Source organism: Malaclemys terrapin, chromosome 22, assembly GCF_027887155.1.
Source record: "Malaclemys terrapin pileata isolate rMalTer1 chromosome 22, rMalTer1.hap1, whole genome shotgun sequence".
NCBI classification, from domain to species: Eukaryota; Metazoa; Chordata; order Testudines; family Emydidae; genus Malaclemys; species Malaclemys terrapin.
In genome coordinates, this window is record NC_071526.1 from 10539330 (window position 1) to 10565471 (window position 26142).

The 26142-nt window shown below is 50.5% G+C and overlaps 2 protein-coding genes across 2 annotated transcripts; one reads left to right on the forward strand and one right to left on the reverse strand.

The window, feature by feature from the left end:
• Positions 1 to 118: 118 nt before the first annotated feature.
• UBXN11 (UBX domain protein 11) lies at positions 119 to 19699 on the forward strand. The gene is made up of 15 exons (XM_054011777.1): positions 119 to 164; positions 1461 to 1552; positions 3438 to 3475; positions 4188 to 4298; positions 4700 to 4800; positions 5683 to 5737; positions 6507 to 6583; positions 8095 to 8200; positions 10854 to 11071; positions 11369 to 11446; positions 13800 to 13920; positions 14958 to 15061; positions 16150 to 16220; positions 17932 to 18078; positions 18935 to 19699. The coding sequence occupies exons 2-15, from the start codon at positions 1488 to 1490 to the stop codon at positions 19092 to 19094; spliced, it is 1452 nt and encodes a 483-aa protein (XP_053867752.1). The 5' UTR covers positions 119 to 164; positions 1461 to 1487; the 3' UTR covers positions 19095 to 19699.
• A 1655-nt stretch (positions 19700 to 21354) lies between these two features.
• On the reverse strand, positions 21355 to 24826 carry SH3BGRL3 (SH3 domain binding glutamate rich protein like 3). Its single transcript, XM_054011778.1, has 3 exons — positions 24703 to 24826; positions 23119 to 23286; positions 21355 to 22293 (listed from the first exon to the last, which is right to left on the reverse strand). Exons 1-3 carry the CDS (start codon positions 24748 to 24750, stop codon positions 22228 to 22230), a joined length of 282 nt encoding a protein of 93 aa, XP_053867753.1. The 5' UTR covers positions 24751 to 24826; the 3' UTR covers positions 21355 to 22227.
• Positions 24827 to 26142: the final 1316 nt, after the last annotated feature.

The following is a 26142-nucleotide window of genomic DNA, read 5'->3' on the forward strand; positions in this document are numbered from 1 at the left end:
GAGAGGGTGCAGAACACCCGAGCGTTGCATGCTGGGACTAGTAGTCTTTTCAGAAGGGGTCGAGCCACGGGACCTTCGCGGAGCCAATCAGCTCGCTCGGCCGTAACCGGGGCAACCGCTCCAAACAAGATGGCGTCGCGTGAGCCGAGCCCGACGCGGGGCGGGTGAGTCCGTTGCAACCCCGAGGCGGCCTCTCCCCCAGGCGGGGCCGGCCCTTGGCCCCTCTCGCCCGTGGGGGCTGGGAGCCTGAGGGGCCCCCGTAAGGCCGGGCTGGGCCCACCACGGCGGGGGCGCGACGTCGGGCCTCGTGCCTCGTTACATGTCGCCTTGCCCAGGGCGCCCAAAGCCGTTGGGTTGCGTGGTGACGCCTTATGAGGTCACTGGGGTCATTCGGTAGCACCTTGTGAGGTCACCCTGTTGCACGGGGACGCCTCCTGACGTCATCACATTGCACAGTGGCCGTTTGTGCTGTCATGGTGCTTCCACAAGGATGTGTTGTGATGTCCCAGCATCGCATGAGGATGCCTCCGGGCATCATTGCATTGCACTGTGGTGACTTGCGATGTTAGCACGGTGCACGGTGGTGCCTCATGACATCACTTTCCGTGATGACATGAGGGTGGCGTGACACGGTGAGCTGACTTCTTGAGGCAAAATCAGCGTGTCCCTTTGTGCTGCGCTGGTGCAGTGACCGAAGGGCACGCGTGATGCAGGAGTTTGTCCCACCAGAGCAACCCAAGGAACGTGGCAGCCTTCGCCTGAGGGCTGCACCCAACTGGCATGAAATGGAGCAGACTGTGGTTTGTCACCTGGAGGCTGCAGCCTGTGTAGAGACCACAGGGCCCACAATGAAGTGCTTGACGTCATTTCTATGGGTCTGTCGAAGCAGCAAAGAAAAACCTGCCGCTGGCCTGTGCCAGCCAACTTGGGCTTGCGGGGCTGGGGCTGCGGGGCTGTTTCATTGCTGTGTAGATTTCTGGGCTTGGGCTGGAGCCTGGGCTGTAGGACCCTGCAGGGTGGGAGGGTCCCAGAGCTCGGGCTCCAGCCTGAGGTCAGAAGTCTACACAGCAATGAAAAAGCCCCACAGCCTGACCCTCATGAGCCCGAGTCAACTGCTACAGGCCAGCGGTGTTTTTTAATATGCTATATAAACATATCCTATGGGACCCTATGGGCAAAAGAGACTCCAGCATGAAATGCACCCTTTGCTCCAAGCAGCATGGCTGGACCCGAATTCCCTGCGAGGCTCCCTGCTCTGTATGAAAGATGAAGGGTCATGCTTTTAACTTCGTGGTCTGCCCTAAGACCAACCTGCTCTGAGGGAAACCTCTACAGTGTGTGATGATAAAATACATCCTGGGTCATCTGCTTTTCACGGTGTGCCTCAATCTTGTGTTCCAAGGCATTTCACTCACTTTCATCCTGCAGCCTGGAATTGTAACGCTATCTTTGTTCCCTAGGATCTAGAGCTGTCTAAGGTATAAACCATGAGTTCTCCTCTTTCCTCCCTGGGAAAGCACCGCAGAGTCCCACTGCAGCTACACAGTCCAGGGTAAATGAGCCATGAGGGCTCTTCCTTGCTTTGTATTGTTGCCATCCTTGCTTATTTGTGAAATTTTGATACCAGCTGCTTCTCCTTCCGAGCACTATAATCAAGGCATAAATGACAAATGCCTCAAGACCAGCAAACTCTCACCCCACGCTATATACTTCACAGCTGTGTGTGCTGCCTGGTGTAACCTGGGAGGGTTCTTCTTTGGTCTTGATCTTTCAAGATGCTTGGTCCCTTCAGCTCCCATTGAAGTCAGTAGGATTTAAGGGTGATCAGAACCACACTCTGCAGTCACTCAGCACCTTGCAGAATTGGGCCCTAAAATCCAGTATTGTGCCATCCCAAATCCAGCTGTGAGCCACCATTCCATGGTGGGGCCTATATGAATCAGAACAGTCTGTGCAGTTATACTAGCAAGAATAACCTAGCTGGGGCTCTTGGTTCTATGGCAGGGGTGAGCAAACTACAGCCCGAGGGCCGGATCTGGCCCGTGGGATTGCCAGCCCTGTGGCCCAGCAGGACTAAGGCAGGCTCCCTGCGCTGCACCCGGAAGCGGTGGGCATCATGTCCCTGCAGCCCCTGGGGGGTGGGGGGGCAGAGGACTCCCCACTCTGCCCTCGTCTCAGGCACTGCCCCCCGCAGCTCCCATTGACCGGGAATGGGGAACCACGGCCAGTGGGAGCTTCGGGGGAGGTACCTGCAGGCGGAGGGCAGCATGGGACGTGGTGCTGGCCGCTTCCAGGAGCGGGGCCAGGGCAGGCAGGGAGCCTGCCTTAGCCCCGCTGCGCACCGCTGCCACCCCGGAGCTGCTCAAGGTAAGCGGCGCCGGGCTGGAGCCCGCACTCAGAACCCCTCCTGCACCCTGCACCCCAACCCTCTGCCCTGAGACCCCTCCAGCACCCTGCACCCCTCCCACGCCCCTCACTCCCTCCCGCACCCCAACCCCCTGCCCTGAGCCCTCTCACACTCTGCACCCCAACTCCCTGCCCTGAACCCCCTCCTGCACTCTGCACCCCTCCCTGCACCCCAACCCCCTGCCCTGAGCCCTCTCACACTCTGCACCCCAACTCCCTGCCCTGAACCCCCTCCTGCACTCTGCACCCCTCCCTGCACCCCAACCCCCTGCCCTGAGCCCTCTCACACTCTGCACCCCAACTCCCTGCCCTGAACCCCCTCCTGCACTCTGCACCCCTCCCTGCACCCCAACCCCCTGCCCTGAGCCCTCTCACACTCTGCACCCCAACTCCCTGCCCTGAACCCCCTCCTGCACTCTGCACCCCTCCCTGCACCCCAACCCCTGCCCTGAGCCCCCTCCTGCACTCTGCACCCCCTCCTGCACCCCAATGCCCTGTCCTGAGCTCCTCCTGCACCCGGCACCGCCCCCCTGTACCCCAACCCTCTGACCCAGCCTTACATTCATGGCCCTGCATGCAATTTCCCACCCAGATGTGGCCCTTGGGCCACAAAGTTTGCCCACCCCTGTTCTATAGCCTTGCGGTGCAAGCTGATCCCCAGCTGGGGCCAGGAGGAATATTGTACAATTCTGCATAGCACAGTTGGCCAGGTTTGTTGTTTGTCTTTCTTTCGCTTTTCCCTAGTGTGAAGCAGCTAACACTAGTTGTGGCTTCCTGTGATCTTAATTGCTGTTAGGCTGCTCTGAATTTGTTGTTTGGGTGTGAGCTCACTCAGCTTACAAAGCAAGAGGGGGCTTGTTTGGTTTATCTCTGTGTGGTGAACTAGCAAGAAAGTAGAGGTGGTTGTATTTTAAGAAGATTTTTGATGTAATTTACAAGTCTATTATCCCTAAAAAAATTTACCCAGGCCAGCCAGCAGATAATTAATCTGTCTGCTGTTTGTTTTCTGTATTCCCTATTCTTATGTGCAGGAAAAGGACAGTGCCATTTAAACTGAGTGCCTACGATGGTGAGTAAGGCCTTTCTCTTCCCTTTATGTGTTTTTGCGTTGAAGTGTTATGTGCTTAGTTCATTTTCTTGTCCTTGGTTTCTCTCTCTCCTTTCCACATGTGTCTGATATCAGATTAGTAGGAAGTCGTTTTCCCATCCCCAGGGTTCGTTAGAACACGTTAGACTCTAAAATGATTTACAGTTCCAAATGAAGCTGGTTCCCTCATTCTTCCATGCTGTCACCTATGCTCAGAACACCCACTCTGTCGCAGAGCAAACTGCTTCTTCCAAATCCCTCTTGGAAACTCCCTTCTTCTGTGAGGCTCACAAACGCTAAGCCTAGACAGTATTATGCTGTCGTCACCTTTTTCTAAAGCAATCTCAATCCCACCACTCACCTCTCTCACCCCCAGAAAAAGATGCTCTAAATTAGCACCATGCTCTCTGTCTCCCAGTACAGTTTGGTGTCTGATCTTTGTCTGTCGCTCCTCAGGGTATGGACTGTATTGTCCTTTGAGTATCGTATTGTGCCAAGCACACTCTTGATGCTTAATAATCATCACTTTGGAAGCCTTTGGGTGGGCAAGTGGGATTGTGTCACACCTCTTTCCCCAACCTGCTCCTTCCCTAATGATACACCCAGCATCTTCGTCACAAGATTTTTGTAAGGCTTCATCTAAAAAGTGGACCTGGCCCCGCCTCTAATGCTTTTTTGCCTCTTGGATTCACAGAGGATGAAGCTGCGCTGCTGAATGACATCCTGTCTCCTAGAACAAAGCTTCCAGTGCAAGACATTTCCCCTTCCTGCTCAAAGGGAACAGCCACAAAAACAAGTACCCATGGTAATGTCTCACTCAGACACAGTGCTGGCATCAGGGACTATAACCGTAATGATCCACAGATGGGGCTTGATTAGTGAATCCAGCTACAGAGTCTGGTGCTCATTTCACTTCCCTGAACACTTACACAGTGTGCCTGTTGGTGATCCAGGGATGCATACACCACGTCTGCTGCAAGGTCCATATCGACCCCAGTTACTTCGGCCCGGGACCTGCAGTATTTATACACGCTGCCCTCAGGGCATCCATTCCTGCTGTCCGCGATGGCTAATCCAGGATTCCTGCACGATGCCGTCCGCCCATGTAATATGGCACTGGATGATCATAAGCGTTCCCTTTGGTCAAATTAAGCTTGCAATTCTGAAGGTGCTTTTTTGGGTGATGTGTTGTACTTGTGCTTATAGGGGCAGCTCCGACTGACATGGAGCTCATGTCCTCCATGATGCAAAAAATTGCTTTGTTGGAACAAAAAGCAAAGAGCCAAGCACAGGAAATCCAGCTGAAGGTAAAAATGCCAGCCTCATTTGGGCCCTTTCTGAACAGTTCTGGCCACGTTAGCCAGAACCACGATCACACCTAGTTTGGGCTAAAACCGTGTAATTGTTCTTTAGACAAGGCAACTACTAGGCCTGTATCTTACTAATTACAGAGACCACTCACTGTAGAGGCCCAGCTGCTGTTACCGCACTGCAGTAAGGGACAGTCCCGAGACTGCAGTGATCCTAGGGAAAGATGAGCCCTAACATCTAATGTCATTGACTCTTCTGCTTTGCACGTTTCTTTTCTTCCTTCCATTTTATAATGTTTGAGTTGATTAGAAGGCCAGAGGTCTCTCTGAAGCAGACACACCCGATAGAAATGGGGATGGATAGTACCCTGTTGGTGTTATAGACACTTTAGGGTAAATAGTGTTTCTAGTGGCTAGTAGATCAGGACTGCTGAGTTCTAACCCCAGATTTGCCATGTACTCACCACTGGCTTAACTTTGAGCTGCACCCTCAAAGGGGGGTAGGAGAGCATGAGCACAACCTGCGTAACTGGATTGTGTGCGAGAGGAGGAGCAGCCATCGTGGGGTCACTACTCCCCATCTCATGCAGGTGGGAAATGGATGGGCAGGCAGGGTGACTTGGTCCTGGCCTACTCCTGGGACTGCGCAGTTATGTCAGGGCCTGTGGTAACTCCACAGTCTAGCCCTATGTGATTTTGGGACAGGTCACACCCTTTCTAGACCTTACTTTGCCCATCCATAAAATGGGTGTGTAGTTAACCTACCTGGCTTCTGGGAGCAGAATGGCTAAATCTTCGGTATGTGGAAAGTGCTTTGAGATCCTCAGAGGAAAGGAACCAAGTGGAATCATTATTTTGCCTTTTTTCTGGGATCTTCAGGCTAGAAAGGTTGCTGAACTTGAGAAGCAGGTGCAGATCCTTCAGAAAGGAAAAGGTAAGTTGTTCTGTCCTTGGCACCCTTCTGCTTCCTGTGTGTGGGTATGTCTATACTACCCACGTTATAGTGCGGCCGTGGCAGCGCTGTGGCGTGGGCAGTGTAGTCACGTTTTATCGCGGCGGAGAGCTCTCCCGGCGATTAAACCCCCTCACCCCAAATGAGGGGGGGTAGTTTTGTCGCCGGGAGCGCGGCTCCTGGTGATAAAGCGCTGTCTATACTGACACTTTTCAACGCTAAAACTTTTGTCGCTCAGGGTGGTGTTTTTTCACACCCCTGAATGACTAAAGTTTTAGTGCTGAAAATGGCAGTGTAGACACAGCCTTAATCTCAGACTGTGCTCTTTTCCAGCACTGGGAGGTGCTGCTGGGGACTTCAGCACAGTCCTTTCCTTGGGGAAGCCCAGTTCCAGTACTCCCCCAAGGACAACTGTGAATTACACACTCACTGCTTCACTTGCCGCAGATGCATGCATCTGCAGCTGACTTTTAAGCTGCTGGTTTCTGGTGCAGCACTCAACTGCCACACTCTGACCTGCTTTCACTGTGCTAAAGTGTTCCCACAAGACTGAAAACCCGAGCAGAAGATGGCCACATAACCACGTGGTTCTTAGGAGTGGTTAGAAGAAGCAAGACTGGGAGGAGAGCAATAGTTCCCTCAAGCTGAGCCCAGACACACTCAGTACTCCCTGACACTGTTATCTCAGCTCTTGTCTGAAGCTTTTTAGAGCAAAAATAAAACACTTCATGTCTCTGTCTTTCCTCTGCAGATTCCCCAGAGTCAAGCAGAATAGAGGAACTGGAAGTGAAGTGTCTTCAGCTGCAGAATCAGGTCTGGGAAATGGAGGTGAGATTCATGGATGGACCCCCTTGGCCTCACCCTATGCTTCCCTGGGATTGGCTTCCTGTTCATTCAGTCCATAAATGTTTGGTTCTTACTAAGCTGACAGTTTCAATATCACTGCCTATTATTACAGCTTCAGTACAGAAGGAACAGGTTAAATGGCAGATGAGGGACATTCCCTAATCCCCTTCCCACTCCTTTTCCTTTCTCCCCTTTTGAATCAGTTTTGATATATGATGTAACACTCAATTATAATTAGCAGCTTGCTAATCATATCACTGCTCATTCTGAAGAAACCCAGGGAATTGTACATAGATTCTTAGATTGTAAGGCCAGAAGGGACTATTAGATCATCTAGTCTTTCTGACCTCCTGTATACCATCAGCGATTACATTTTACCCAGCTATTCCTGTAAGGAGCTCAATAATTTGTTTGGCTAAAGCATATCTTCCTGAAAGATATCTAGTCTTGATCTGAAGACCTCAAGTGTTGGAGAATCCATCACTCTGGGGAGCACGTCACTCACCTGTGATATGCAGTCATCTCTAGGGTGGAATACGGTAGCCTTTGAACAGCTCACAGCAACACTACACAAGATTGTAGGACAGGAAGTGAAGAATTATTTATCCAAATTGCAGTGTGGGGAACATTTATTAATACTATTACTTTGCAATTTAAGTCATTTCATCCAAGGATCCCAAAGCTGCTCTGTTACTATCCCCATTTTACAGACGGGAAAGCTGTGTCACAGAAAGGTTAAGTGACCTGCCCAAGCCCAGAATCAGTGGCTCTTGATACATGCTCAGCTGTTTGATATGAAACCACACCACTTTCCTCTATAATGCAAAACTGATGTCTGACTGAAACTTTAACCTGGTAATTAGAGCAGGGAACTGGGCGTCAGGACTTCTGGGTTCTCCTCCCAGTGCTGCCACTAATTTCACTGTGTGGCCTTGAACAAGTTTTCTAACCTCTCTGTTATTCTGTTTTCCAGTGCGTAAAATGCAGGTAGTTGTCCTGACTTAACTCATATTTAGTTGTGGGGCTTAATAAATTAATGTTGGTGATGTATTTTGAGATTCGTGGGAGAAAGGTGCTAAGTAAATATAGCATATCATTATTATTGACACCTGGCTAGATTGCATGCATTTTTAATAGCTCTTATACACAAACACTTATGTCTCCTCCTTTTGATCTGTATGGCTTTAGTTTTGTTTCAGTCCCTCCTGTTGCTGTTCCAATTAACTGGCTGACTCAGTAGAATTCAAGTCTTTGCAGTGATCAAAGACATGATAGACTGAGTACTGAATGATTGATCACTGTGGATAGGTTCATACAACTTTTGGAGTCCATGACATGCTACTCTTCCTGCTCAGTGAGTTTTCTCATCCCTGTACCTTGTAACAAGGTCAGACTTGTCCAAGGCAACACACATTGTACAGCTCCCATTCCTGGCCTTTTATGCTCCCATGCTTCTCAAGCTAGTTCATCCTCTTCTCCCCTTCCCCATGCAGCGGTTTCTGAATGATTATGGATTGATTTGGGTTGGAGAGAGCAATGAACAGCTGAAATCATTGAAGAAGCAGGAAAATCAGCCATCAAGGGGTCTCTGGAAACCAGGTAAAGCAGCAATGCCCTTTGCTGAGGCAGATAGCCTGCCCCTCAGGGGTATTTAAAAAAGGCATAATATTCTCCAGATTGGAAAAACAGATAATTAGGGATTTATTAATCAATCAGATTCATGGCACGATAGGCCTTTGTGACTCTTCTTGAACTGCTCCATCGTGCCAGGACTTGTGCAGAGAGCTCCTAGCCCGTAGGTCATTCATTCAATTCTTATTATTTACATAACATCTTAGCTGGGTGTGACCCTGGAAAGATGCACCTTTCCAACTGAAATGCCTGGTCCAAAAACCTGTTTGGTTCACGTGTTTGGCTTTTTAGTTTGTGTTTAGAGGTGAATTTTTAGTGCCCTTTACATAAACTTTATTAACATCTCTGGACATAACGGAGGAGATTTTCAAAGGCGCTAATGGGAGATAGGCACCTAACACCCTTTGACTTCAGTCACCTAACTGCCCTTTGAAAACCTCCCCGCTGTTATCTGTAGAACAGGCACTGTGTGGGCAGTAGCACATCAGGCTTCCCCCATACTGCACTCCCCTCCCAATGTGCTTCAACTCTGACCTGGAGAGACCTCCCCTAGGGCTAAGAGAGGAGTTTGGTGTCAATGACATCAAGCCCTTGGTCTCTCTGCTGAGACTGAGAAGGGGGCATGGCTTCCCCAAACAGCCAGGCGTGTCCCCATCCATGCTCTGCCCCTAGGCTCCCTCCTGCCAGTTTCCCATCCCTGTGCTGTGGCCCCGGCTCAGGTTGGGGCTGGGAGCGGGGCTGTGCCGCCTGCACAGTGCTCTGGGGCTAGGGACACTAGCCTGGGCCGGGGACTGCAGTGGGGGGGCAGAAGGGGTGGGGCTTCAGGTGGAAGGGGCAGAGCTGGGGGCTAGCCTACCCCAGCCGGCGGTTCACACGCTGCCCATGGAAGGGGGCATGTTAGGGATGGTGGCTTCTGGGATCTGAACCCCTACATCAACCTCTTTGCTTTAGGGAAAGACAAAAAACTGTAGCGTGGGATTTTCCAAAGCTCATAAGTGTCGTAGATGTACAGGTATCATTGCAATCAGTGGGACTTGAAAACCCTATCTTTAAATTATAGAAAATGCAGTGAGGGGGGAAGGATTTTGTATGGCCAGAGCACAGTGTGAAAGCAGCTTACAGCAGGGGTGAAGATACCCAGTGAAAATTAGTACTACTTGATGCGGGGATGAAAGGGTCGAATGTTTTACAGATAGCTTTGGATGTGGGTTGGGCATGATAGGTCCTGCAGACTTTCAAATGCTAAGGTCCTTCCCTGTTATGATTTCCTCATGGTGGTCCTGGGGTCTACATCCTAACCCATTTCAGTAGAAAGGAGACTTGTAATGTAACACAAGCAGCACCAGGAACATAGTTTAGTAACTGCATATATTTTATAAAGCCCATTTCTTTTGGGGAGCTGATGGGTCAGCTATCAGGAGGAAAATCTTCAGAAGCAGTCCCCATACTTTGAATGTTTGGAGCCTGATTCCCAACTCAGGCATAAAATGCGTGTGAGATCAAAATCCGGCCCTTTCCGTATGTATCATGTGCATTTATTTGCCCCTATTGCCTGACCGCATCAAAACACACTATTGTTCCCTTCCTCCAGCAGCCACGTGAGTTGGGAGCTAGTTGCATTGTGTTGAATCCTATAGTATTTAGTGATGGCCTCCTGTTAAGTGGTAAGAGAGAAGAATATACTTGGGACTTGTAGCAGCCTCACCTTCAAAGTGCTGTGAAAAACACCAGCTGATTAACTTTCACAGCCCCTTGAAGTAGGTAAGGGAGATGATCTCTGATAGCAGTGGGCTTAAGGCACAGAGGTTAGTGTGTCAGTTCACTTGGCCTTATTTGCTGATTGATGCATTTACAGAGATTATTTCTGCTTATTGATGCTATTTTTATCCTTTGAAGAATCTGTCAAAAGCAGAATTGAAAATATCAAAGGCCTCATCCCAGTCAACATCTCTGCACGCACTTCCTCTCCTCATATACTTCTCCCACTGTCATCTACACATCTCTCCTGCCCTACCCCATAAACCTGACATCCCTTTCTCAAGCACCCAAAAGACCTCCCTCTCACCAATAATCCCCCAGCAGGCGAAAGGCTTATTTAGAAAAGCAATCTGCCTGCCTCGGAGATCAGTCAGTCAGCTGGTGTCCCATCTGAGTTCCCTGCAGGAGCCTGTCCTGAAGTCAGCTGCTGGTCTAACGTAGGTTGTAAGCTTTTTGGGACAGCACCTCACCTCCCTCTTTGTATTGTGCAGTACCAAGCAAGGAACGATGCGAAGTACATTGTAACCATCAAAATAATCAGGGCCTCCAAGGAGTGCAGGCTGTGGCATTGGCTGATGATGCAGTTTCATAAGTTGGTAACAAGGGGACGGGTTCTCCACTGTGGTGTTATATATGCCTCTGCCGTGCGGAAGCGAAGCACTGCCATTCTGACGTGATAGCATTTCACGCTCCCTTCCCAAAGGAGTAAATGACACAACGTGGAGGCAGGTGGGAGCCAGGCCCAAAATGGTAGGGTTTGGGCAGCACCTTTAACATGCCCATGCAGGGAGATGTACGTGTGGATTCAACACTCCTGGCTGCAGGCTCCTCCCCCTCGATAACTCTGCTTTCCTTGCTGCAGGCGACTCAACTGTTTCCAAGCATCTGATCGATTTTGATTTAATTTTGGAAAACCTGAAAGATTTAAACGTGCTGGCTGGGGAAGGTGTGTCTCAAATCGAGCGCACAGCAGGAGGTGCTAGACTGAGGCAGCCCCAATCGATAGCCCTCACTTTTTATCAGAATGGGATAGTCATGTTCAATGGACCTTTCCGGTCGTACGAGGAGCCGTCCACGCAGGTATGGACCAATTCCTGGAGGAAGTCAAGTTATTGCCATCTAACTATTCCCTCAGCAAAGGCCGAGGGTGGGAATGGGGAAAGGCTGAGGCTTGTGGGGTGACTCTAGTCCCATTTGCCCCCCACAGGGCTTCGTGAGGAATGATGGTTGTTAGAGGATCTGCCAGTCTCTCTCCGTTAGAGATCCTGTGGTGCCTTTGTAGGTCTCCAGGTCTGATGCGGGTGGAATGGAATGTATCAGCAGCGAGGTACTATGGAGCCCGAGGCCTGGTTTTTAAGCATTCATGCTTTGTTTCAGCAATGTCTTCAGGATATCATGGATGGCTATTTTCCCTCAGAGCTACAGACGCGCTATCCAGATGGCGTTCCTTTTCAGGTAAGCAATGCAAAGCCCCTGCCATCTTCCTTTTAGGAGAAATCCCTCTCTCCATGCAAACTGCTTCTGTCTTATTGTTTGCAGTCACCACTCTGCAGGCCTTTCTCGACGCGAAATCTGGTTTGATGTTTCTAAACCCAGCCCATGTGCAGCTAGACTTTTGAGGTGGGGCACGCACCTGCTACAGCCGTTACAGGAAATGCCTTGGTCTTTGGTGCACTAGAACTGAACGGTTTCTCTGATTCAGTGAATCTTGGGTTAGAAAGAGACAGTGAGGGCAAAATTTCTGCGTCACTAGAAAGCAGTCAAAGGGGGTGTGATGGGTTGAACCCTCTGGGGTGTCACTTGGCCACAGCACCCACCTGTCCACCCTCCCTTGAGTACAAACCCCAAATTCTATGAAATTCACCTCTTCCCTCCATGTGGGTGGAGGAGGGTGTGTGCAACTTCTCCCCCCTCCCATTAGAAATCACATCAACTGGGCTATATTATAAACCAGAAATAAATGTATTCATTATAACGGGTGTATTTTAAGTAGTTAAGGAGGTAGCAGACAGAATAAGGCAGATTACCAAGAAAATAAAACAGAGCACGCAAACTAAGCTTAAAACACTAAAGAAACTGGTTACATGTACGTTCTCACGTTAAATGTGGTTCTAATAATCTTCTTTACAGGCCAGACGCCCTTCCAGCCTGGGTCCAGTTCTTTTCCCCCAGTTCAATCTTAGTCGTTTCCAGCAGTCATCTTGGGTGGGATAGCAGGGGAGAACTGAGGACCTGGATTATCTCACTCCCCACCCTTAAATAGGATTTGCATAAGGCGGGAGTCCTTTGTTTCCTTGTTTGACACTCTTCCCCCTCCCCACAGCTTCTCGTGGAAAAGTACAGAATTCAAGATGGGTTCCAGTATCAGGTGACATGGTCACATGCCTCTGTAGGGCCCTTGTAGCCATTCTTCACAGGCTGACCCACAGGTTCACAGGAAGACTAAACTCTTTTACAGTCCATTGTCCTTGCTGATGGGCCATCAGCACTGTCTACCTTTTCCATTGTTGTACCTGAAGCGTTAGCAGCGGGTGTCACCCAAAGTAGCATAGTTGAAATACAGATACATAGTCAATATTCCTAATTTCAGATACAGCAATGAGGCAGGCGTACAAATAGGATAATCGCATTCAGTAAATCATAACCTTTCCAGTGATCCCTCGCATGAGCTGTCTTGCATAAAGTAGATCTCTGTTACGTCATATTCAGATCATAAGCATATTTTCATAAAGAATATGGAATGATACATCACAGGAGGCAGCTGCAGAGGCTATTATAATCCAGATCTTCAAATATAGGTGCCTAAAATTAGGCACACAAATCCCATGGAGTTGTATGTCCTCAGCCCCCCTTGGAAATCAGGCCACTTCTGTGTAGGTGCCTGCCTGTAGGCACACGATTTGAAAATGTTGGGCCTATCGCTGTGGGGGTTAGAGTGTCATGGGGGAATGGAAGACACCCAGTCAGGACTTAGAATACATCTACACTGCCGTAAAACACCTGCAGCTGGTCTGTGTCCGCTCCCTTGGGCTCACAGGCCTCAGGTTATGGTGCAGATGTTCAGGCTCGGGCTGAAGCCTGGGCTCTGGGACCCTCCCCCCTCACAGGGTCCTAGACCCTGGGCCCCAGGCCCAAGTCCAGACATCTACACAGCAATTGTATAGCCCCACAGCCTGAGGTCCATGAGTCACAGGGGTTTTATTGTAGTGTGGACGTACCACAGTGGCCATGTGCTTCTCTGACAATTGTGTTTTGCTGAGCTGGGTGGGACTAGGGACTGTGGGGGGCTGAATCTGGTGCTTTTGCTTCTTTGGTTTCAGAGAGACATCTGGTGGTCCTGGCTGCTTGCGCATCCCTTGTTCTGTTAGCACAGACCAAGGCAAACCCTAGGTGTGCCTATCGATTACAAAATAATACTTTGTAATTTCACATCACCTCTCATCTGAGGATCAGTTTTCATAGATGGGGAAACTGAGGCACAAAGCAGGATCGAAGCACTGTACTAATGTGTGCAAGGCTGGAGTGATCATCTGTCTTATCTTAGGATCTGGATGGGACATTGAACTGCTAACTAGAAGGGTTTTAGACTTGAAGGGACACAGGCGTGGGTTTATTTTTCTGGAGGGTCTAAAAGGATCTTCAGACAGCTTCTTTTATAGGTGTTTCTAGATTAGAATCACCCTCAGGAGGAACTAGCTGTCTCTGTTAGTTGTTTGTTCTTGTTTTGTTCTTGCTGCTTACCCTGCAGTGAGAGCTGGGTCCTGGAGGCAGACAAGCTTGCTAATGGCAGCTAGCTTTAATTGAACAGGTCACTGACAGGAGAGACGTTTTCTTTCGGGAGAGGCAGCTACCAGAGAACTTTCCTGGCCAGGGGCAGGTAGTTGGCCATTCGAGGTCAAGTGAGGTAAAGGAAACCAGTGAGATCCCAGGTGAGTCTTTTGCCATTCCCGCTAATCCCTGGCGATCCCCTACTTAGCCCCAAAATAGAGGATAAATAAAGCCCCGGTGAAGCCTGGCAACAGTCATCCAGTTACCAAGGAGTTAATTCTGAGAGTTGCCTGGTGACATTTCTGAGAGGAGTGTTATGCTTCATGTGCTGCTGCAGTAGCTGAGAGCCAGCTGCCACAATAGTCAGTTTCACGGGGATCACAGAAGCAAACAGTCCTGAGACTCGCCATTCATAAAATACCACAGTTTGGGCAGTTTTCCCAGCATGTGCATGAAACCCACCCACTTTCCACATGAAACCCAGAGCTCATTCTCAGCAGAGGTCTTTCCAGCATCGCCCACTTGAGACATTCAGAAGAATGGTGTGGGTGACGGCCTTCAGGGACTGGGCCTTCAAACAAACAATTGTTCTATTGCAAGTTACTTATGTAAGTGGACATCTTCCCCTCAAGATGCCAGCCTCATCTTCTCCATCTCCGATATGTCACAGCACATCTCCAAGCCATGAGGGAAAGACACATTATATAGGACCAGCTCACAGGTTCCTTGTTTTCCTTCTGCAGTCCAGAAATCTGCTCCAACAGTTGCCAAAAATTACTCGCACAGATTGAAAATTAAACTGCTCTGACTAGATCTTGGAAGGTCTGGTCACATATGTTCTGACATGTAGTTGTATAGTGGGAGTAGTCATATATGGTTATGTATGTTCCTGGACAGCCATATATGGCAATATATAATAATCTAGGCATATGCATTTCCCATCAGCAATTGTATATCACCCTGTTATTTAGCTGTGAAGAGCTTCTCCTATACTATGGACTTCGGATCACATGCCTTATGGGTGATTCTAATAACCCGTTCCTAAAAGGGAACTGCCCAAAGTACAATTCTGATGAGCCCAAGAAGCGGAACATTCTAGTATTCATATAATTGCTTGGTGTGATGTGATACATCTAGGATTCCCCTTCCTGCTTCTCCCTGTTCCTGTCTCTCCTCCCCGCCCCCCCTCTCGTGGCAGGTCTCAAGCTCTCACTGGAGCAGTTTCTCAACAAACTTCCTAAATCCTTGATCCGGGAGGGACAAGTGATTGATATCCGAGGACCAATCAAAGAAACTCTGCAGGTATGACAGAGCCCCGGAATAAGCCTAACGGCTAGGCTATGCTTAAAATTTCGGTCAATCTAACTACATCTCTTAGGAGTGTGAAAAACACCTCTGAGCTCAGTAGTTAAGCTTATCTAACCCCCGGTGTAGACACAGTTTGGTTGACGGAAGAACACAGCTCAGGGGGGTGGATTACCTACAGTGATGTGAAAAACTCTTTCCGTCGCTCTAGGAAGTGTCTACGCTATGATGCTACAACGGAATAGCTACAGTGCTGTAGTTGAGTTGCTCGTAGTATAGACATTTTCTGACTCTGCAGCTACACTGGCGTGAATCAGCAGTAACTCTATGGAAGCCAACAACCTTATGTAGGTGCAAATAAAATCAGATTGGGCCCTTTCACTCCAAAAATCTTCAACCTCCTGGATTCAGAAAAGACTCCAGCAGAAAGCATTAGATGTATTTTCACCAGGCCCTTTCACCCCTTTCTGGAACTGTTTCTCCCTGGGGGAAAAAAATCATTATTAACCCATCTGATGATTGAGTAAATATTTAAGTTAAGTTACTGTCTCGGGTGTTAGATCTAGACCCTGTCATTTTGCTTGAAGGGGAGCAAGTACTTTCCTCAGATAGGTTTAATTATGATAATTAAACTTTGTGCCCATACAGAACATTTACAAGGAAATAGACCAATCTAGTTTTATTGGCTTAAAACAAACTAATCAATTAATGTGGAAGTCAGTTGTTAGATTAGAAGAAGCCACAGCCAACACCAGGACCAGTGTAGGCAGATTTTTTTTTTTTAAATAAATAGTTTAACTAAGTACAAAGTTTAGAAGCCATATTTACCATTTGCTGGAGAAACCTGACTGCCTGGTACTGTGCCAAGCCTGCTGCAGCCTGCTGGGAGCAGCAGCAGATGAGAGGGTTTGTGATGCTGCATGGGAATGAGAGGTAGGATGGAGAAGCCATTGGCCTTGTAGCTGGTGGGCTGAGGAGGAGGGCACATTCTCCACCTGTGGCCAGAAAACAGGGGGATTGTCCCCCAGGTATTAATCGAGGGAAGCTGGGCAGATGGTATCTGAGGTTTCCCTGTTTGGTTTCAGGGCTCTGATGGGACAGGTAGCAATGAAGTGATCCTGGTGGAGACGCCCAGCCTTGCAGCAATGAAGGAGAGGTAAAGGGCAGTGGTCCCTTAGCCAATGCACGGTCAGTCTCTCCTGTCCGTCCACTAGCCATCAGAGGCAACCTGCAAAGATTTGTTTAATGGTTTTGCCCATTTTTGCTGCTTTCTGATGGATAAAGAGGGCCTGGAAAGGGAGGGTTCATTTGTGTGTTTTAAAGCAAAACCACTAGAGTTTTTTCCACTTGGTTTTTACTTTAGAAATAGCAGGAAGGCCAGGTTTGATCTTTCCTAGTTTTGGGAGGCCTCTGAGATGTTTATGGTGAATCCTGACATCTTCAACAAAGGCTTCCTTTATTCAAAATGTTAGCTAGTTCTTGGTATTAAAGGGGTGTTCACAAGAACAAGCAAAACCCAAGGAGTTTGAACCAGTCTGGCTATAAATTCCTTCTTCTTTCAATTTTCACCCTCTGAATGGGAAAGTGCCTCCAGAGAAGAGATGAGCAAATGGGGTCACCATTTCACTAGTTCTCCTGTAGTCAGAGTCTTCCAGGCTAGACAAGAGCTGAATTTCTAATGTCACCATAAATCAAGCAGAATTTTGTATTTAAAAAAGCAAATAAACAACCCTACCAGGCAGCCTTGATCCGTAATAAGGAACAAAAAAGGGCCCCAGCTTATCTCAGAAAGTGAAAGAGCAGCCTTGCATCATCAGATAGGCCGCAACTTCTCCCTCACGCAAAGGAGTAGGCGGGTGGGGCTGTCTTTCCACATTCAGCTATTTTAGGGTTACCATATTTAAAAAATAAAAAAAGAGGACACTCCACGGGGCCCTGGCCCCGCCCCTTTCCCATTCCTGCCCCTGCCCCAACTCCGCCCATTCCCCAAAGTCCCCTACCTAACTCCCCCTCCTCCCTCCCAGCCACGCGAAAAGGGCTGCCCAAGCGCTACCGGCTTCATGGTTTGCCGGGCAGCCTCCAGACCCTGCGCCCCCAGCCGGCGCTTCCCCAGCACAGCTGGAGCCCGGCGGCTCGGGGTCCGGAGTCAAGGGCGCTGCCCGAAGCCGGTAGCGCTGGCTCGGGCAGCTTGGCTCTTAAACAGAGCCGAAGTCTGAGTCCGGGGAGGAGCAGAGCAGTCGCGGGAGAGGAAGTGCCCGGCCGGTATTTTTCCCGGACATGTTCGGCTTTTTGGCAATTCCCCCCGGACGGGGGTTTGATTGCCGAAAAGCCGGACATGTCCGGGAAAAAACGGACGTATGGTAACCCTAAGCTATTTCAAAGGCACGTAGCACTTTGTAGGCCATTTTGGCCTATTTGCCCACAGTCAATCAGGGTTCAGGAACCTGCTAAGGGTACGTCTACTCTACAGACCTTACAGCGGCAGAGCTGAAGCTGCACCGCTGTAAGGTCTCCTGTATAGCCACTCTATGCTGACAGGAGGGAGCTCTCCCATCGGTATAATTAAACCACCCCCAACGTGTGGCGGGAGAGCGTCTCCCACCGACATAGCACTGTCCACACCGGCACTTCTGTCTGTGAAACTTATGGCAAGTCAGGGGGATGTTTTTTTCACACCCCCGACCGCCAATTGTTTTACCAGCTAGTGTAGACTTTTCTGTAGATTTTTAAGATTCTCTGTTCCAGCACTTTTCTTTTCCCTTTGGCTCCCTCCTGATGCCCTGTCCAGCCTAGCCCACTTAGCATTGCCTGATCAGTCTCTCTATAAAATTGCTGTTTCTTGTCTCACTGGCTTTTATGGCCTTCAGGTTGAAGGCAGACGAACAGGACCAGCCTCCAGCCTCCAACATCTCCACTCTCCGGATAAAATCTGAGAATGGGGAGCAGACCTACATTGTAAAAATGCTCTTCACAGAGACCATAGGAGACCTGCGCCGGCACCTCGCCCAGAGCAGGCAGGTATAGGGAGAGGAAAGGGGGGTGTCTGGGAGCCAGTCCAACTCCTCCACTCCACTGAGTCAGGCCACAGTGAAAACTGAGCTAGTGGCATTTCCAAATCCCACTTGATCCCCGGAATTGAGCCGCCTGAAGAATACTCTACAATGTAATTCCGGCAGGTGCAGGATCACAGTGCCTCTGCCTGCCTGCCAGGTGCTGAGCCTCCTCAACATACACTGATGTTAGTGGGGGTTGAAGGTGCTTGTCACACTCAGCACCTCCAGAGAGGAATCAGGATCAGGCCCATGGTTTGGGAATTGTGTATAGATTTAAATTCCCCCCCCCCCCCCCCTGCAGGGAGCTGACATCCCCATAGTCTTCCACGTTTCTGGCTCTTCGGTTTCAGTAGTTCCCATCTCCTCCTCACCTCCTGCAGCCGTACCTGGGAATGTCGTTGTTTGCCTCTGCTCCCCACACTCGCTCCTCAGCAACCGACGCCTTGACTATTGTCACCCCCTTCTCACAATCCACTTCAAAACTGTCCTTGTTCTTAACATCCTGGAAGCAACTCTGGCCTACCAGAGGCACCTTCTCTCTCCTGTCCCTGCTCCCTTCACAGGACGTAGCCCTGCTGGTCTAGGCTTGGTGTGTGCCTGGTGATCTCACCGTTATTGAGTTGTAAGAGCTTTCCCATCTGGGGCTGCTGCAGTCTGGAACAGCCTTCGAGTGGCTGGGCTCTACATCTCAGCTGTTCCTCTAATGCTCCCTCCAGCCCTCTGCTCTTGTGTAACCCTGCAACTGGCTTATTTCCAGCAGCTCTGTGGAATCTTTTGGAACATGGCTCACAGGAAAGATTGTACTGTTCTTTCCTAGGGGTGGAGAACCACAGCCGTATGAGATCATCAGCACCTTTCCCCAGAGAGTGTATACTGACAACTTCATGACCCTGCAGGAGTGTGGACTGATTCCCAACGCCTCCCTTCTGCTGCGGGAAAAGATCCCTTTGGCCAAGGAGGGACAGGGCCACAGATAGTTTAACAACTTCAAATGAGCCAGTTGGCCTTGCAACTGCTACTCCACATGAAGCAATTTGCTTTCCTCCCCACCCATCCGTTTCTACAATAAGACAAGAGGAAGGAACAGCCTTGCACAATCAGATAAGCTACAACCTCTCCCTTACTCAAGGGGGAAGAAGGGTGGGATTGTCTTTCCAGATTCAGTTGAACTGTATTGTTACCTGGGCCTACCACCTCCTGAAGGCAAAGCAAGGGGGAGAAATAGCCCTGGAGATCTAGCTCCTCCCTGCACTATTGGTGAGAGAACTGTGATGACAAGGCCACACACCCTGCCAGTCTGGATCCTACTAGCCTCTGGGGGCTGTCTTTAGAGCCCTTTTGGGCCTGTGGCCTCATCACATGGCAGCCTACATGACAGCCTGTGTAAATATTACCCTGGGGGACTTATATCCAAACTAGGTTTCTCTCCACCTTTGCTGAAGGTCACATGAGCTTTTTGCCCCTCAGAGGTTGCAGTGAGTTCAGTTCAACACCTGTGCCCTCGTCTACAGGTCCCTTAGTCTACACTGCAATAAAAAAACTAGCACCAATCTCAGAGCCCACATCAATTGAGTTGGGCTCAGGATGCAACTAGCAGCATAGATGATCAAGTGTGGCCTGGAGCCAGGGCACTGAGACCCCCGCCCCTTTGTGGAGTTTCAGAGGCCAGGCTCCAGCCCAAGCCTGAATGTCTACACTGCAATCTTTAGCCAGTCAGCCGAGCCAGGCCAGACACGGCCATACCATGGTCTTTTATTGCAGAGTAGACAGAGCCTTCAAGAAGTAAATTTATATACAGCATAGGTGAAATGCTGTAAGGGCCCTCCCTGCTAGGCTACAGTGCCATTTCCACATGCATCTGCTCTCTTCATTAGGGCTAGATTCTGATCTCTCACTGGTGTACAAACGGGCTTAACTATTAAAGTCAATAGGGTTACACTGGACTGAGTGGAATCAGGTTCTGAGTCATTTGCAGCACTGAGACACAGCCGGAACCACTCCAGTGAGGAGGTGCCAATCCTTACATTTCCTCTACATGAAACATTTCTTCCTTTAAACAGGCCCCAAGTGTCCAATGTTAACAGCCTACAGGTCTGTATGGCTGACCTCTGCCTTTCCCCCAGTCGTTGGCCCTGTGGCGACGAAACAAGTGCTTTCACGAGACCTACTACCCCCATTTCTGTCCTATGCTAGGGCCCAATTCTCAGGCTTTGTACTGTGTTGTCATTTATCCCCTGGGCAAAGTACTATTCAATCAGATGAGTAGTGCTGTTCTTCACTTTGCGTATCATTTCCATGTGTGTAAAGTATAAGATGGGAGGAGTCCAGGCCTTGAGAGTTAAGGACCCAAGCCCCCTTCTGTATCAGCCTAGTTCACTAAAGGACAGAGTACAATCTCTGGGACTGGCTTATGCACATACCCCACCTTTCCCTGAAGGGACGGAGCCTTAATCCATGTTCATATGCTAGCCTCCCCCCCCTCCTGTCCGGGAAAGCCGCCTAACCATTCAGTGTGAGAACACGATAAAGCTGCAGCTCATTTGGGGATGAAGATGCTGCACCCTTTGGGCAGTGCAGAGCCTTTGGGCAACTTCCCCTTTGACTAGGCCCTCCTGAGCACACAGCACTCTCACCGGTTCAAACACTCTTAAGCTGTGCAGTTATTTTGCTGCAGTTTCTCATCTATCAACTTTCACTTGAATGTTTGGGGAAGTACTAAAGCCTTGGTCAGCCAACAATACACTAGAAAGGTAAACGGCTGGCGCCAGAGAATCCTGCATCAAAACTCCTCTCCACTGCACTCACCCCAGCTCATTTCTTGCATGGTCCTGAACTACAGGAAGTTCAGTGAGTGGATGGAAACAGGTCTTCTCCCCCTTGCATAGATAGGAAGGATCCCCTGTAACTTTTAAGGCCTTTGCTCATCTAGTTAGACAAGTGTTTTCCTCACTAGCAGCTTGCCCCCCTCCATGCCATGTACATTTCACTAGTGTTTAGAGGGGGACTGGGAGCAATTCTGGAAGAGACTCCAGAATTGTAAAGGCATCAACGCAAGTTCTTTAAGCCCGTGCTGGCGTTCTAGTGTTAAGATCTTTGTGCCAGGCCAAAGCAATGAGAACTGACTAAGCTCCTCTGAGCTGGGCCCTCACTCAGAATTGGTAAGTAGGATGATGCCCAATCTAGCATCAAAATAAAGAAACCAATTAAAAAAAAAAAAACCACACCAAAGCCAGCAAGAAAGGCTTAGTAACATTTAATAGCATCTCAGAAGACAACAGTGGTTAGAAAGATGCTTTTTGGCAGGAAAACAAAATGCACTTGGTCCAGGTCGCAGCAAGCCAGCTCGAAAAGGAAAGACAGGAAGGCTGGAGCGTCAGACATTCTGGAGCAGCCCCTGAGCCCTCCTAAAGGGAGCTTTCACATCACATCAGTACAGGAATGTGCTAATGGAACTGTATGGGTCCCCTAATAGCAGATCTGCCCTCACCACCCACCCCTCAGAGCCTCTTCAAGAGAGCTCCGCACTCTACTGAAGTAGTTTTATTTATTTCATCCTCCCTCTCTCTGGCTGATGAGGGAATTCAAACCCTATTCTTGTGCAGTGCTTCTGCATTGAGTTTAAACAACAAACTGCCCTCAGCATGTCTACGATCAGCATGAGAGGAAGGAAGCACAGGCTGCTGTGTTCACCCAGAACCGCAACTGATGATAGGACGAAAGAGGAAGCACACAATCCCACACCCTTCCCTTCTAAAACACAAGACTCATTCAGAGGAGAGGGGCGCAGGAATAGCTGAGCTTTCCAACGGCCTTACTTCAGGTGACTTCCTTTCTCGAGAGGCACTGGCAGCTGCCCTGGGAGCAAGGCCCGGCAGTGGTCGAAGGAACGTGCAGTGATATCAGAGCTGCTTTGGGGCCCTATCAGACACTATTGGGGTTAGGCAGGAAGAAATCGCAGGCAGCTGCAAAGAGGAGGTTTGGTCCTGGGTTTCCCTGCGGCAGGAGATAGACCATGAGGCCGGGATGGCACAGACAGCCTAGGAGTTAAGATGATCAGAGAGGCAGTTGGTTGGGAATGCAGAGTTAAAGTCCAGGATGGGAAAGGAATGCTCAGGCTAACTTCAGGAACTCCTGCAGGGTGTTCTGTTCCACGGCCTCCACAAACAACTCATAGTCCTGCAGGTAGAAAATGCAACAAAACAAGCTCAGAACAGGGAAGGGAACAAAACCAGGGGCACACAGCTCAGGTGGGCACCCCTGCTCCGCCACAGCCAGGTGCACAAACAGAACAAGTGCTGGGAGGGAGAAAGGCACAGCTCAGTTGCCTTTCCCTTCAGGTTCAGGGCAAGCAAATACGGTGGGTCCAACTCAGTACCCAGCGGAATCAGCCTCACCTCACAAACGCCTATAGAATGTGTTACGCAATAGCAAATGCATTGGCAGTTTTCAGAACTGATGACTGCAGACAAAGGTGCAATGACAGGACCGTATGCAGTGGCTTCCACAATGCAATGGTAAGGGTCAGCGGTATCTCCCACATAACGCCAGGTCCCCTTATGACAGCCACACAATGCCCTTTGCTTGTTAGCCTTCTCTCATGCGCCCTTTAAACTTAAAGACAAGGGCCTGTAGTGCCAGGTCGACATCTCTTCCCAGAGAAAGCCTTTTAAATGCACTTCGTCATTTGCACACCCAGGCTGGGAGATCAAGATCAATACCAGGGGTTCTCAAACGGGGGGTCAGAACCTCTCAGGCAGTCTCGAGGTTATTACATGGGGGGTCATGAGCTGTCAACCTCCAGCCCAAACCCCACTTTGCCTCCAGCATTTATAATGGGTTAAATATATAAAAAGTATTTTTAAGTTATAAGGGGGGGGTCACACTCAGAGGCTTGCTATGTGAAAGGGGTCACCAGTAAAGAAGTTTGAGAGCCACTGGTCAATACCAAACCCCTGGGTTCTGAGGTCCTTATAGCCCATCTACATTGATTCTGAGCCTTACCCCACAGTAATGGTCGCCGTTGAATATCTGGGGTGGAATGGCTTTGGGATTGCCTGACCTGGTCCTCATCTCCTCCCGCAGGGCATTATCCTGGGAGATATCCACCAGTTCATACTTGATATTTTTCCCATCCAGGATCCTGGTCACTTCACTCTGCTGGGACTTGATCTGAAACACAGATTGAGAAGGCAGGTTACACTTTCCCCTGTGTCTGACAGGCTAAAGGGTTGAAGATTTTTAAGTTTCCAGAAGCACATACACAAACCGGGTGTGTGCAGAATAGTGACTTGCGAGAGAGACCGAGTCACAGCTAGATATGGCCCATGCCCCACGGGAAATAGGGCATCTAGGGAAGAAGTCAGTCACCGCTGGACAGGGATAGCGATGACTGGGCCCTATTGGGAGTGGCAGGGAGGGGAATGACTCCCAGCTGACGACACCTGGCCCATGGCGAATTAGTCCATGGGTTTGGGAGGAGAGAATCACAGCTGGATCAGGTAGAAGGACCCAGCCCCATGGGGAACCACAGCAGGATCTGGGAGAGGCACCCGGCCCCATGGGAAGTTTGGGTGTATATTGGGGGGTGCAGTGATCATAGCAGGATGTGGGAGGAGTGGGGGTTAGGGTGTATAATAGAGGAGTACAGGGATCCCAGCAGGATCTGGGAGATGGACCCGGCCCCACAGGTAATTAGGGTGTATAATTTTGGGGGGGATGGACGCGATGGCAATCACAGCAGGATGTGGGAGGGGGGTTAGGGTGTGCAATGGGGGGTGCAGATGTCACAGCGGGATGGGGGGGTTACAATGGAGGGTGCAGAGTTGGGATGTATGATGGGGATGCAGATATCACAGCAGGGTTGGGAGTACAATGGGGGGTGCAGAGTTCAGGTGTATGATGGGGGTGCAGATATCACAGCGGGATGGGGGGCTAGGATGTTCAATGGGGGTGCGGAGTTGGGGTGTACAATGGGGGTGCGGCGTTACAGTGTATGATGGGGATGCAGATATGACAGCAGGGTTGGGAGTACAATGGGGGGTGCGGAGTTGAGGTGTATGATGGGGGTGCAGATATCACAGCGGGATGGGGGGCTAGGATGTTCAATGGGGGTGCGGAGTTGGGGTGTACAATGGGGGGAGCGGAGTTGGGGGTGTACAATGGGGGTACCGATAGAGCGGGATGGGGGGGTTAGGGTGTTCAATGGGGGTGCGGAGTTGGGGTGTACAATGGGGGGTGCGGAGTTGGGGGTGTACAATGGGGGTACCGATAGAGCGGGATGGGGGGGTTAGGGTGTTCAATGGGGGTGCGGAGTTGGGGTGTACAACGGGGGTACAGATATCACAGCGGGATGGGGGGTTACAATGAGGGGTGTAGCGTTGGGGTGTAAAATGGGGGGGGGCGGGAGGAGAGCGAGTCCCGACCCCCCGGAACAAAAGCCGGACCGTGTCCGCTCAAGGGAAAGGGGAAGGTGCCGCAGCCCCGCCCCGCGGTGCGAGCCCCTCTGCGGCGGGGCCGGGCAGCCCCGGGGGAGGCGGTGCAGCCGGGCCCCTCTCCGCTGCCGGCCCCGGCCCCGGCCCCGCTCACCTCCCTGGAGCCGGTCACCGAGGTGCTGTAGACTTTGAGGCCGGACATGGTGCTGGACTCGCGGCCGCTCCCTCTCCGCGTCTCCGCTCCGCCGCTGGAAGCTGCCTCCGCCCAGCATGTGACTGCGGAGACCAATGGGGCGGGCGGCGGCTTTTCCCCTCCCTCCTGCCCGGGGCCGAGCCGCTCCCCCGGGCCGGGCGGCCCCAGCCCTGGCCAGGTGTCCCGGGCGCCCGCCCAAGGCGGCCCCTCGCCCCACTCTCCCGGTGCATAAAGGGGCAGCCCCGGTCCCTGCCCCGCTGCTCTCCAGCGCCAGCCTGGTGCCCCCCGCCCCGCTGCTCGCTCAGGTGAAGGATCCCGCAGAGCAGCGCTGCGGGGCCGGGCCGGGCTGATGTTGGTGGCTCCCATAGCCCCCTATAGCCCGGGGCCAAAATCCTTCACCCGTGTATGCGTGAGGGGAAATGTTTAGAAATGTCATCAAATGAATGGGCTCGATTGGGCTCTACCTTGAAAGGACTCATTCCTTGTGAGTGGGGTGCCGAGTGTGGACCTGGCAAAATAAGCCCTGTGTCCCCCCAGTGCCACGTCCCTGTGATCGCAAAAAGAACAGGAGTACTCCTGACCATCACCTTTCTGAATCCTCATAGAAAGGAGGGTCATCTAGTCCATCCCCCCCCCCGCTGAGACAGGACCAAGCCGACCTAGACCATCCCAGACAGGTGTTTGTCTCACCTGTTCTTAAAACCTCCAATGACAGAGATTTCACAACCTCATGCTACCCTAGTCCAGTACGTAACTAGCCTTTAGAAAGTATTTTATAATATTTATCCATGATCTCCCTTGTTGTAGATTAAGCTGGTTACTTCTCATCCTTCTTTCAGGGTGAACAATTGCTCCCCATCCTCTTCGTAACAGCCCTTAACATATTTGAAGACTTATCAGATCCTCTCCTTACTCTTCTTTTCTCATGACTGAACGTGCCCAGTTTTTTTAACCTGTCCTTGTAGATCAGGTTTACTCAGGGCCGGCTCCAGGCACCAGCTTAACAAGCAGGTGCTTGGGGCGGCCAAGGGAGAGGGGCGGCAATTCGGGGGCAGCAGGGCCCTTACTCCCTCTAGGAGCAAAGGACCTGCCACTGCCGCTCACGGCTTTTTTTTTTTTTTTTTTGCTTGGGGCAGCAGAAATGATGGAGACGGCCCAGGGTTTACTAAACCTTTTATAATGTTGGGTACTCTCCTCTGGCCTCATCTTTCTTAAAGTGCAGCACACCAACTTGGACTCGGTACGCTAGATGAGGCTTCAGCCATGCCCAGTGGAGAGGGATATTTACCTCCTCCGTCTTACATACGACACTCCTGTTAATACACCCCAGAACAATATTGGCCTTTTTTAATAACTGCATCATCTTGGTGGCTCATATTAATTTGTGATCTACTGTAATCC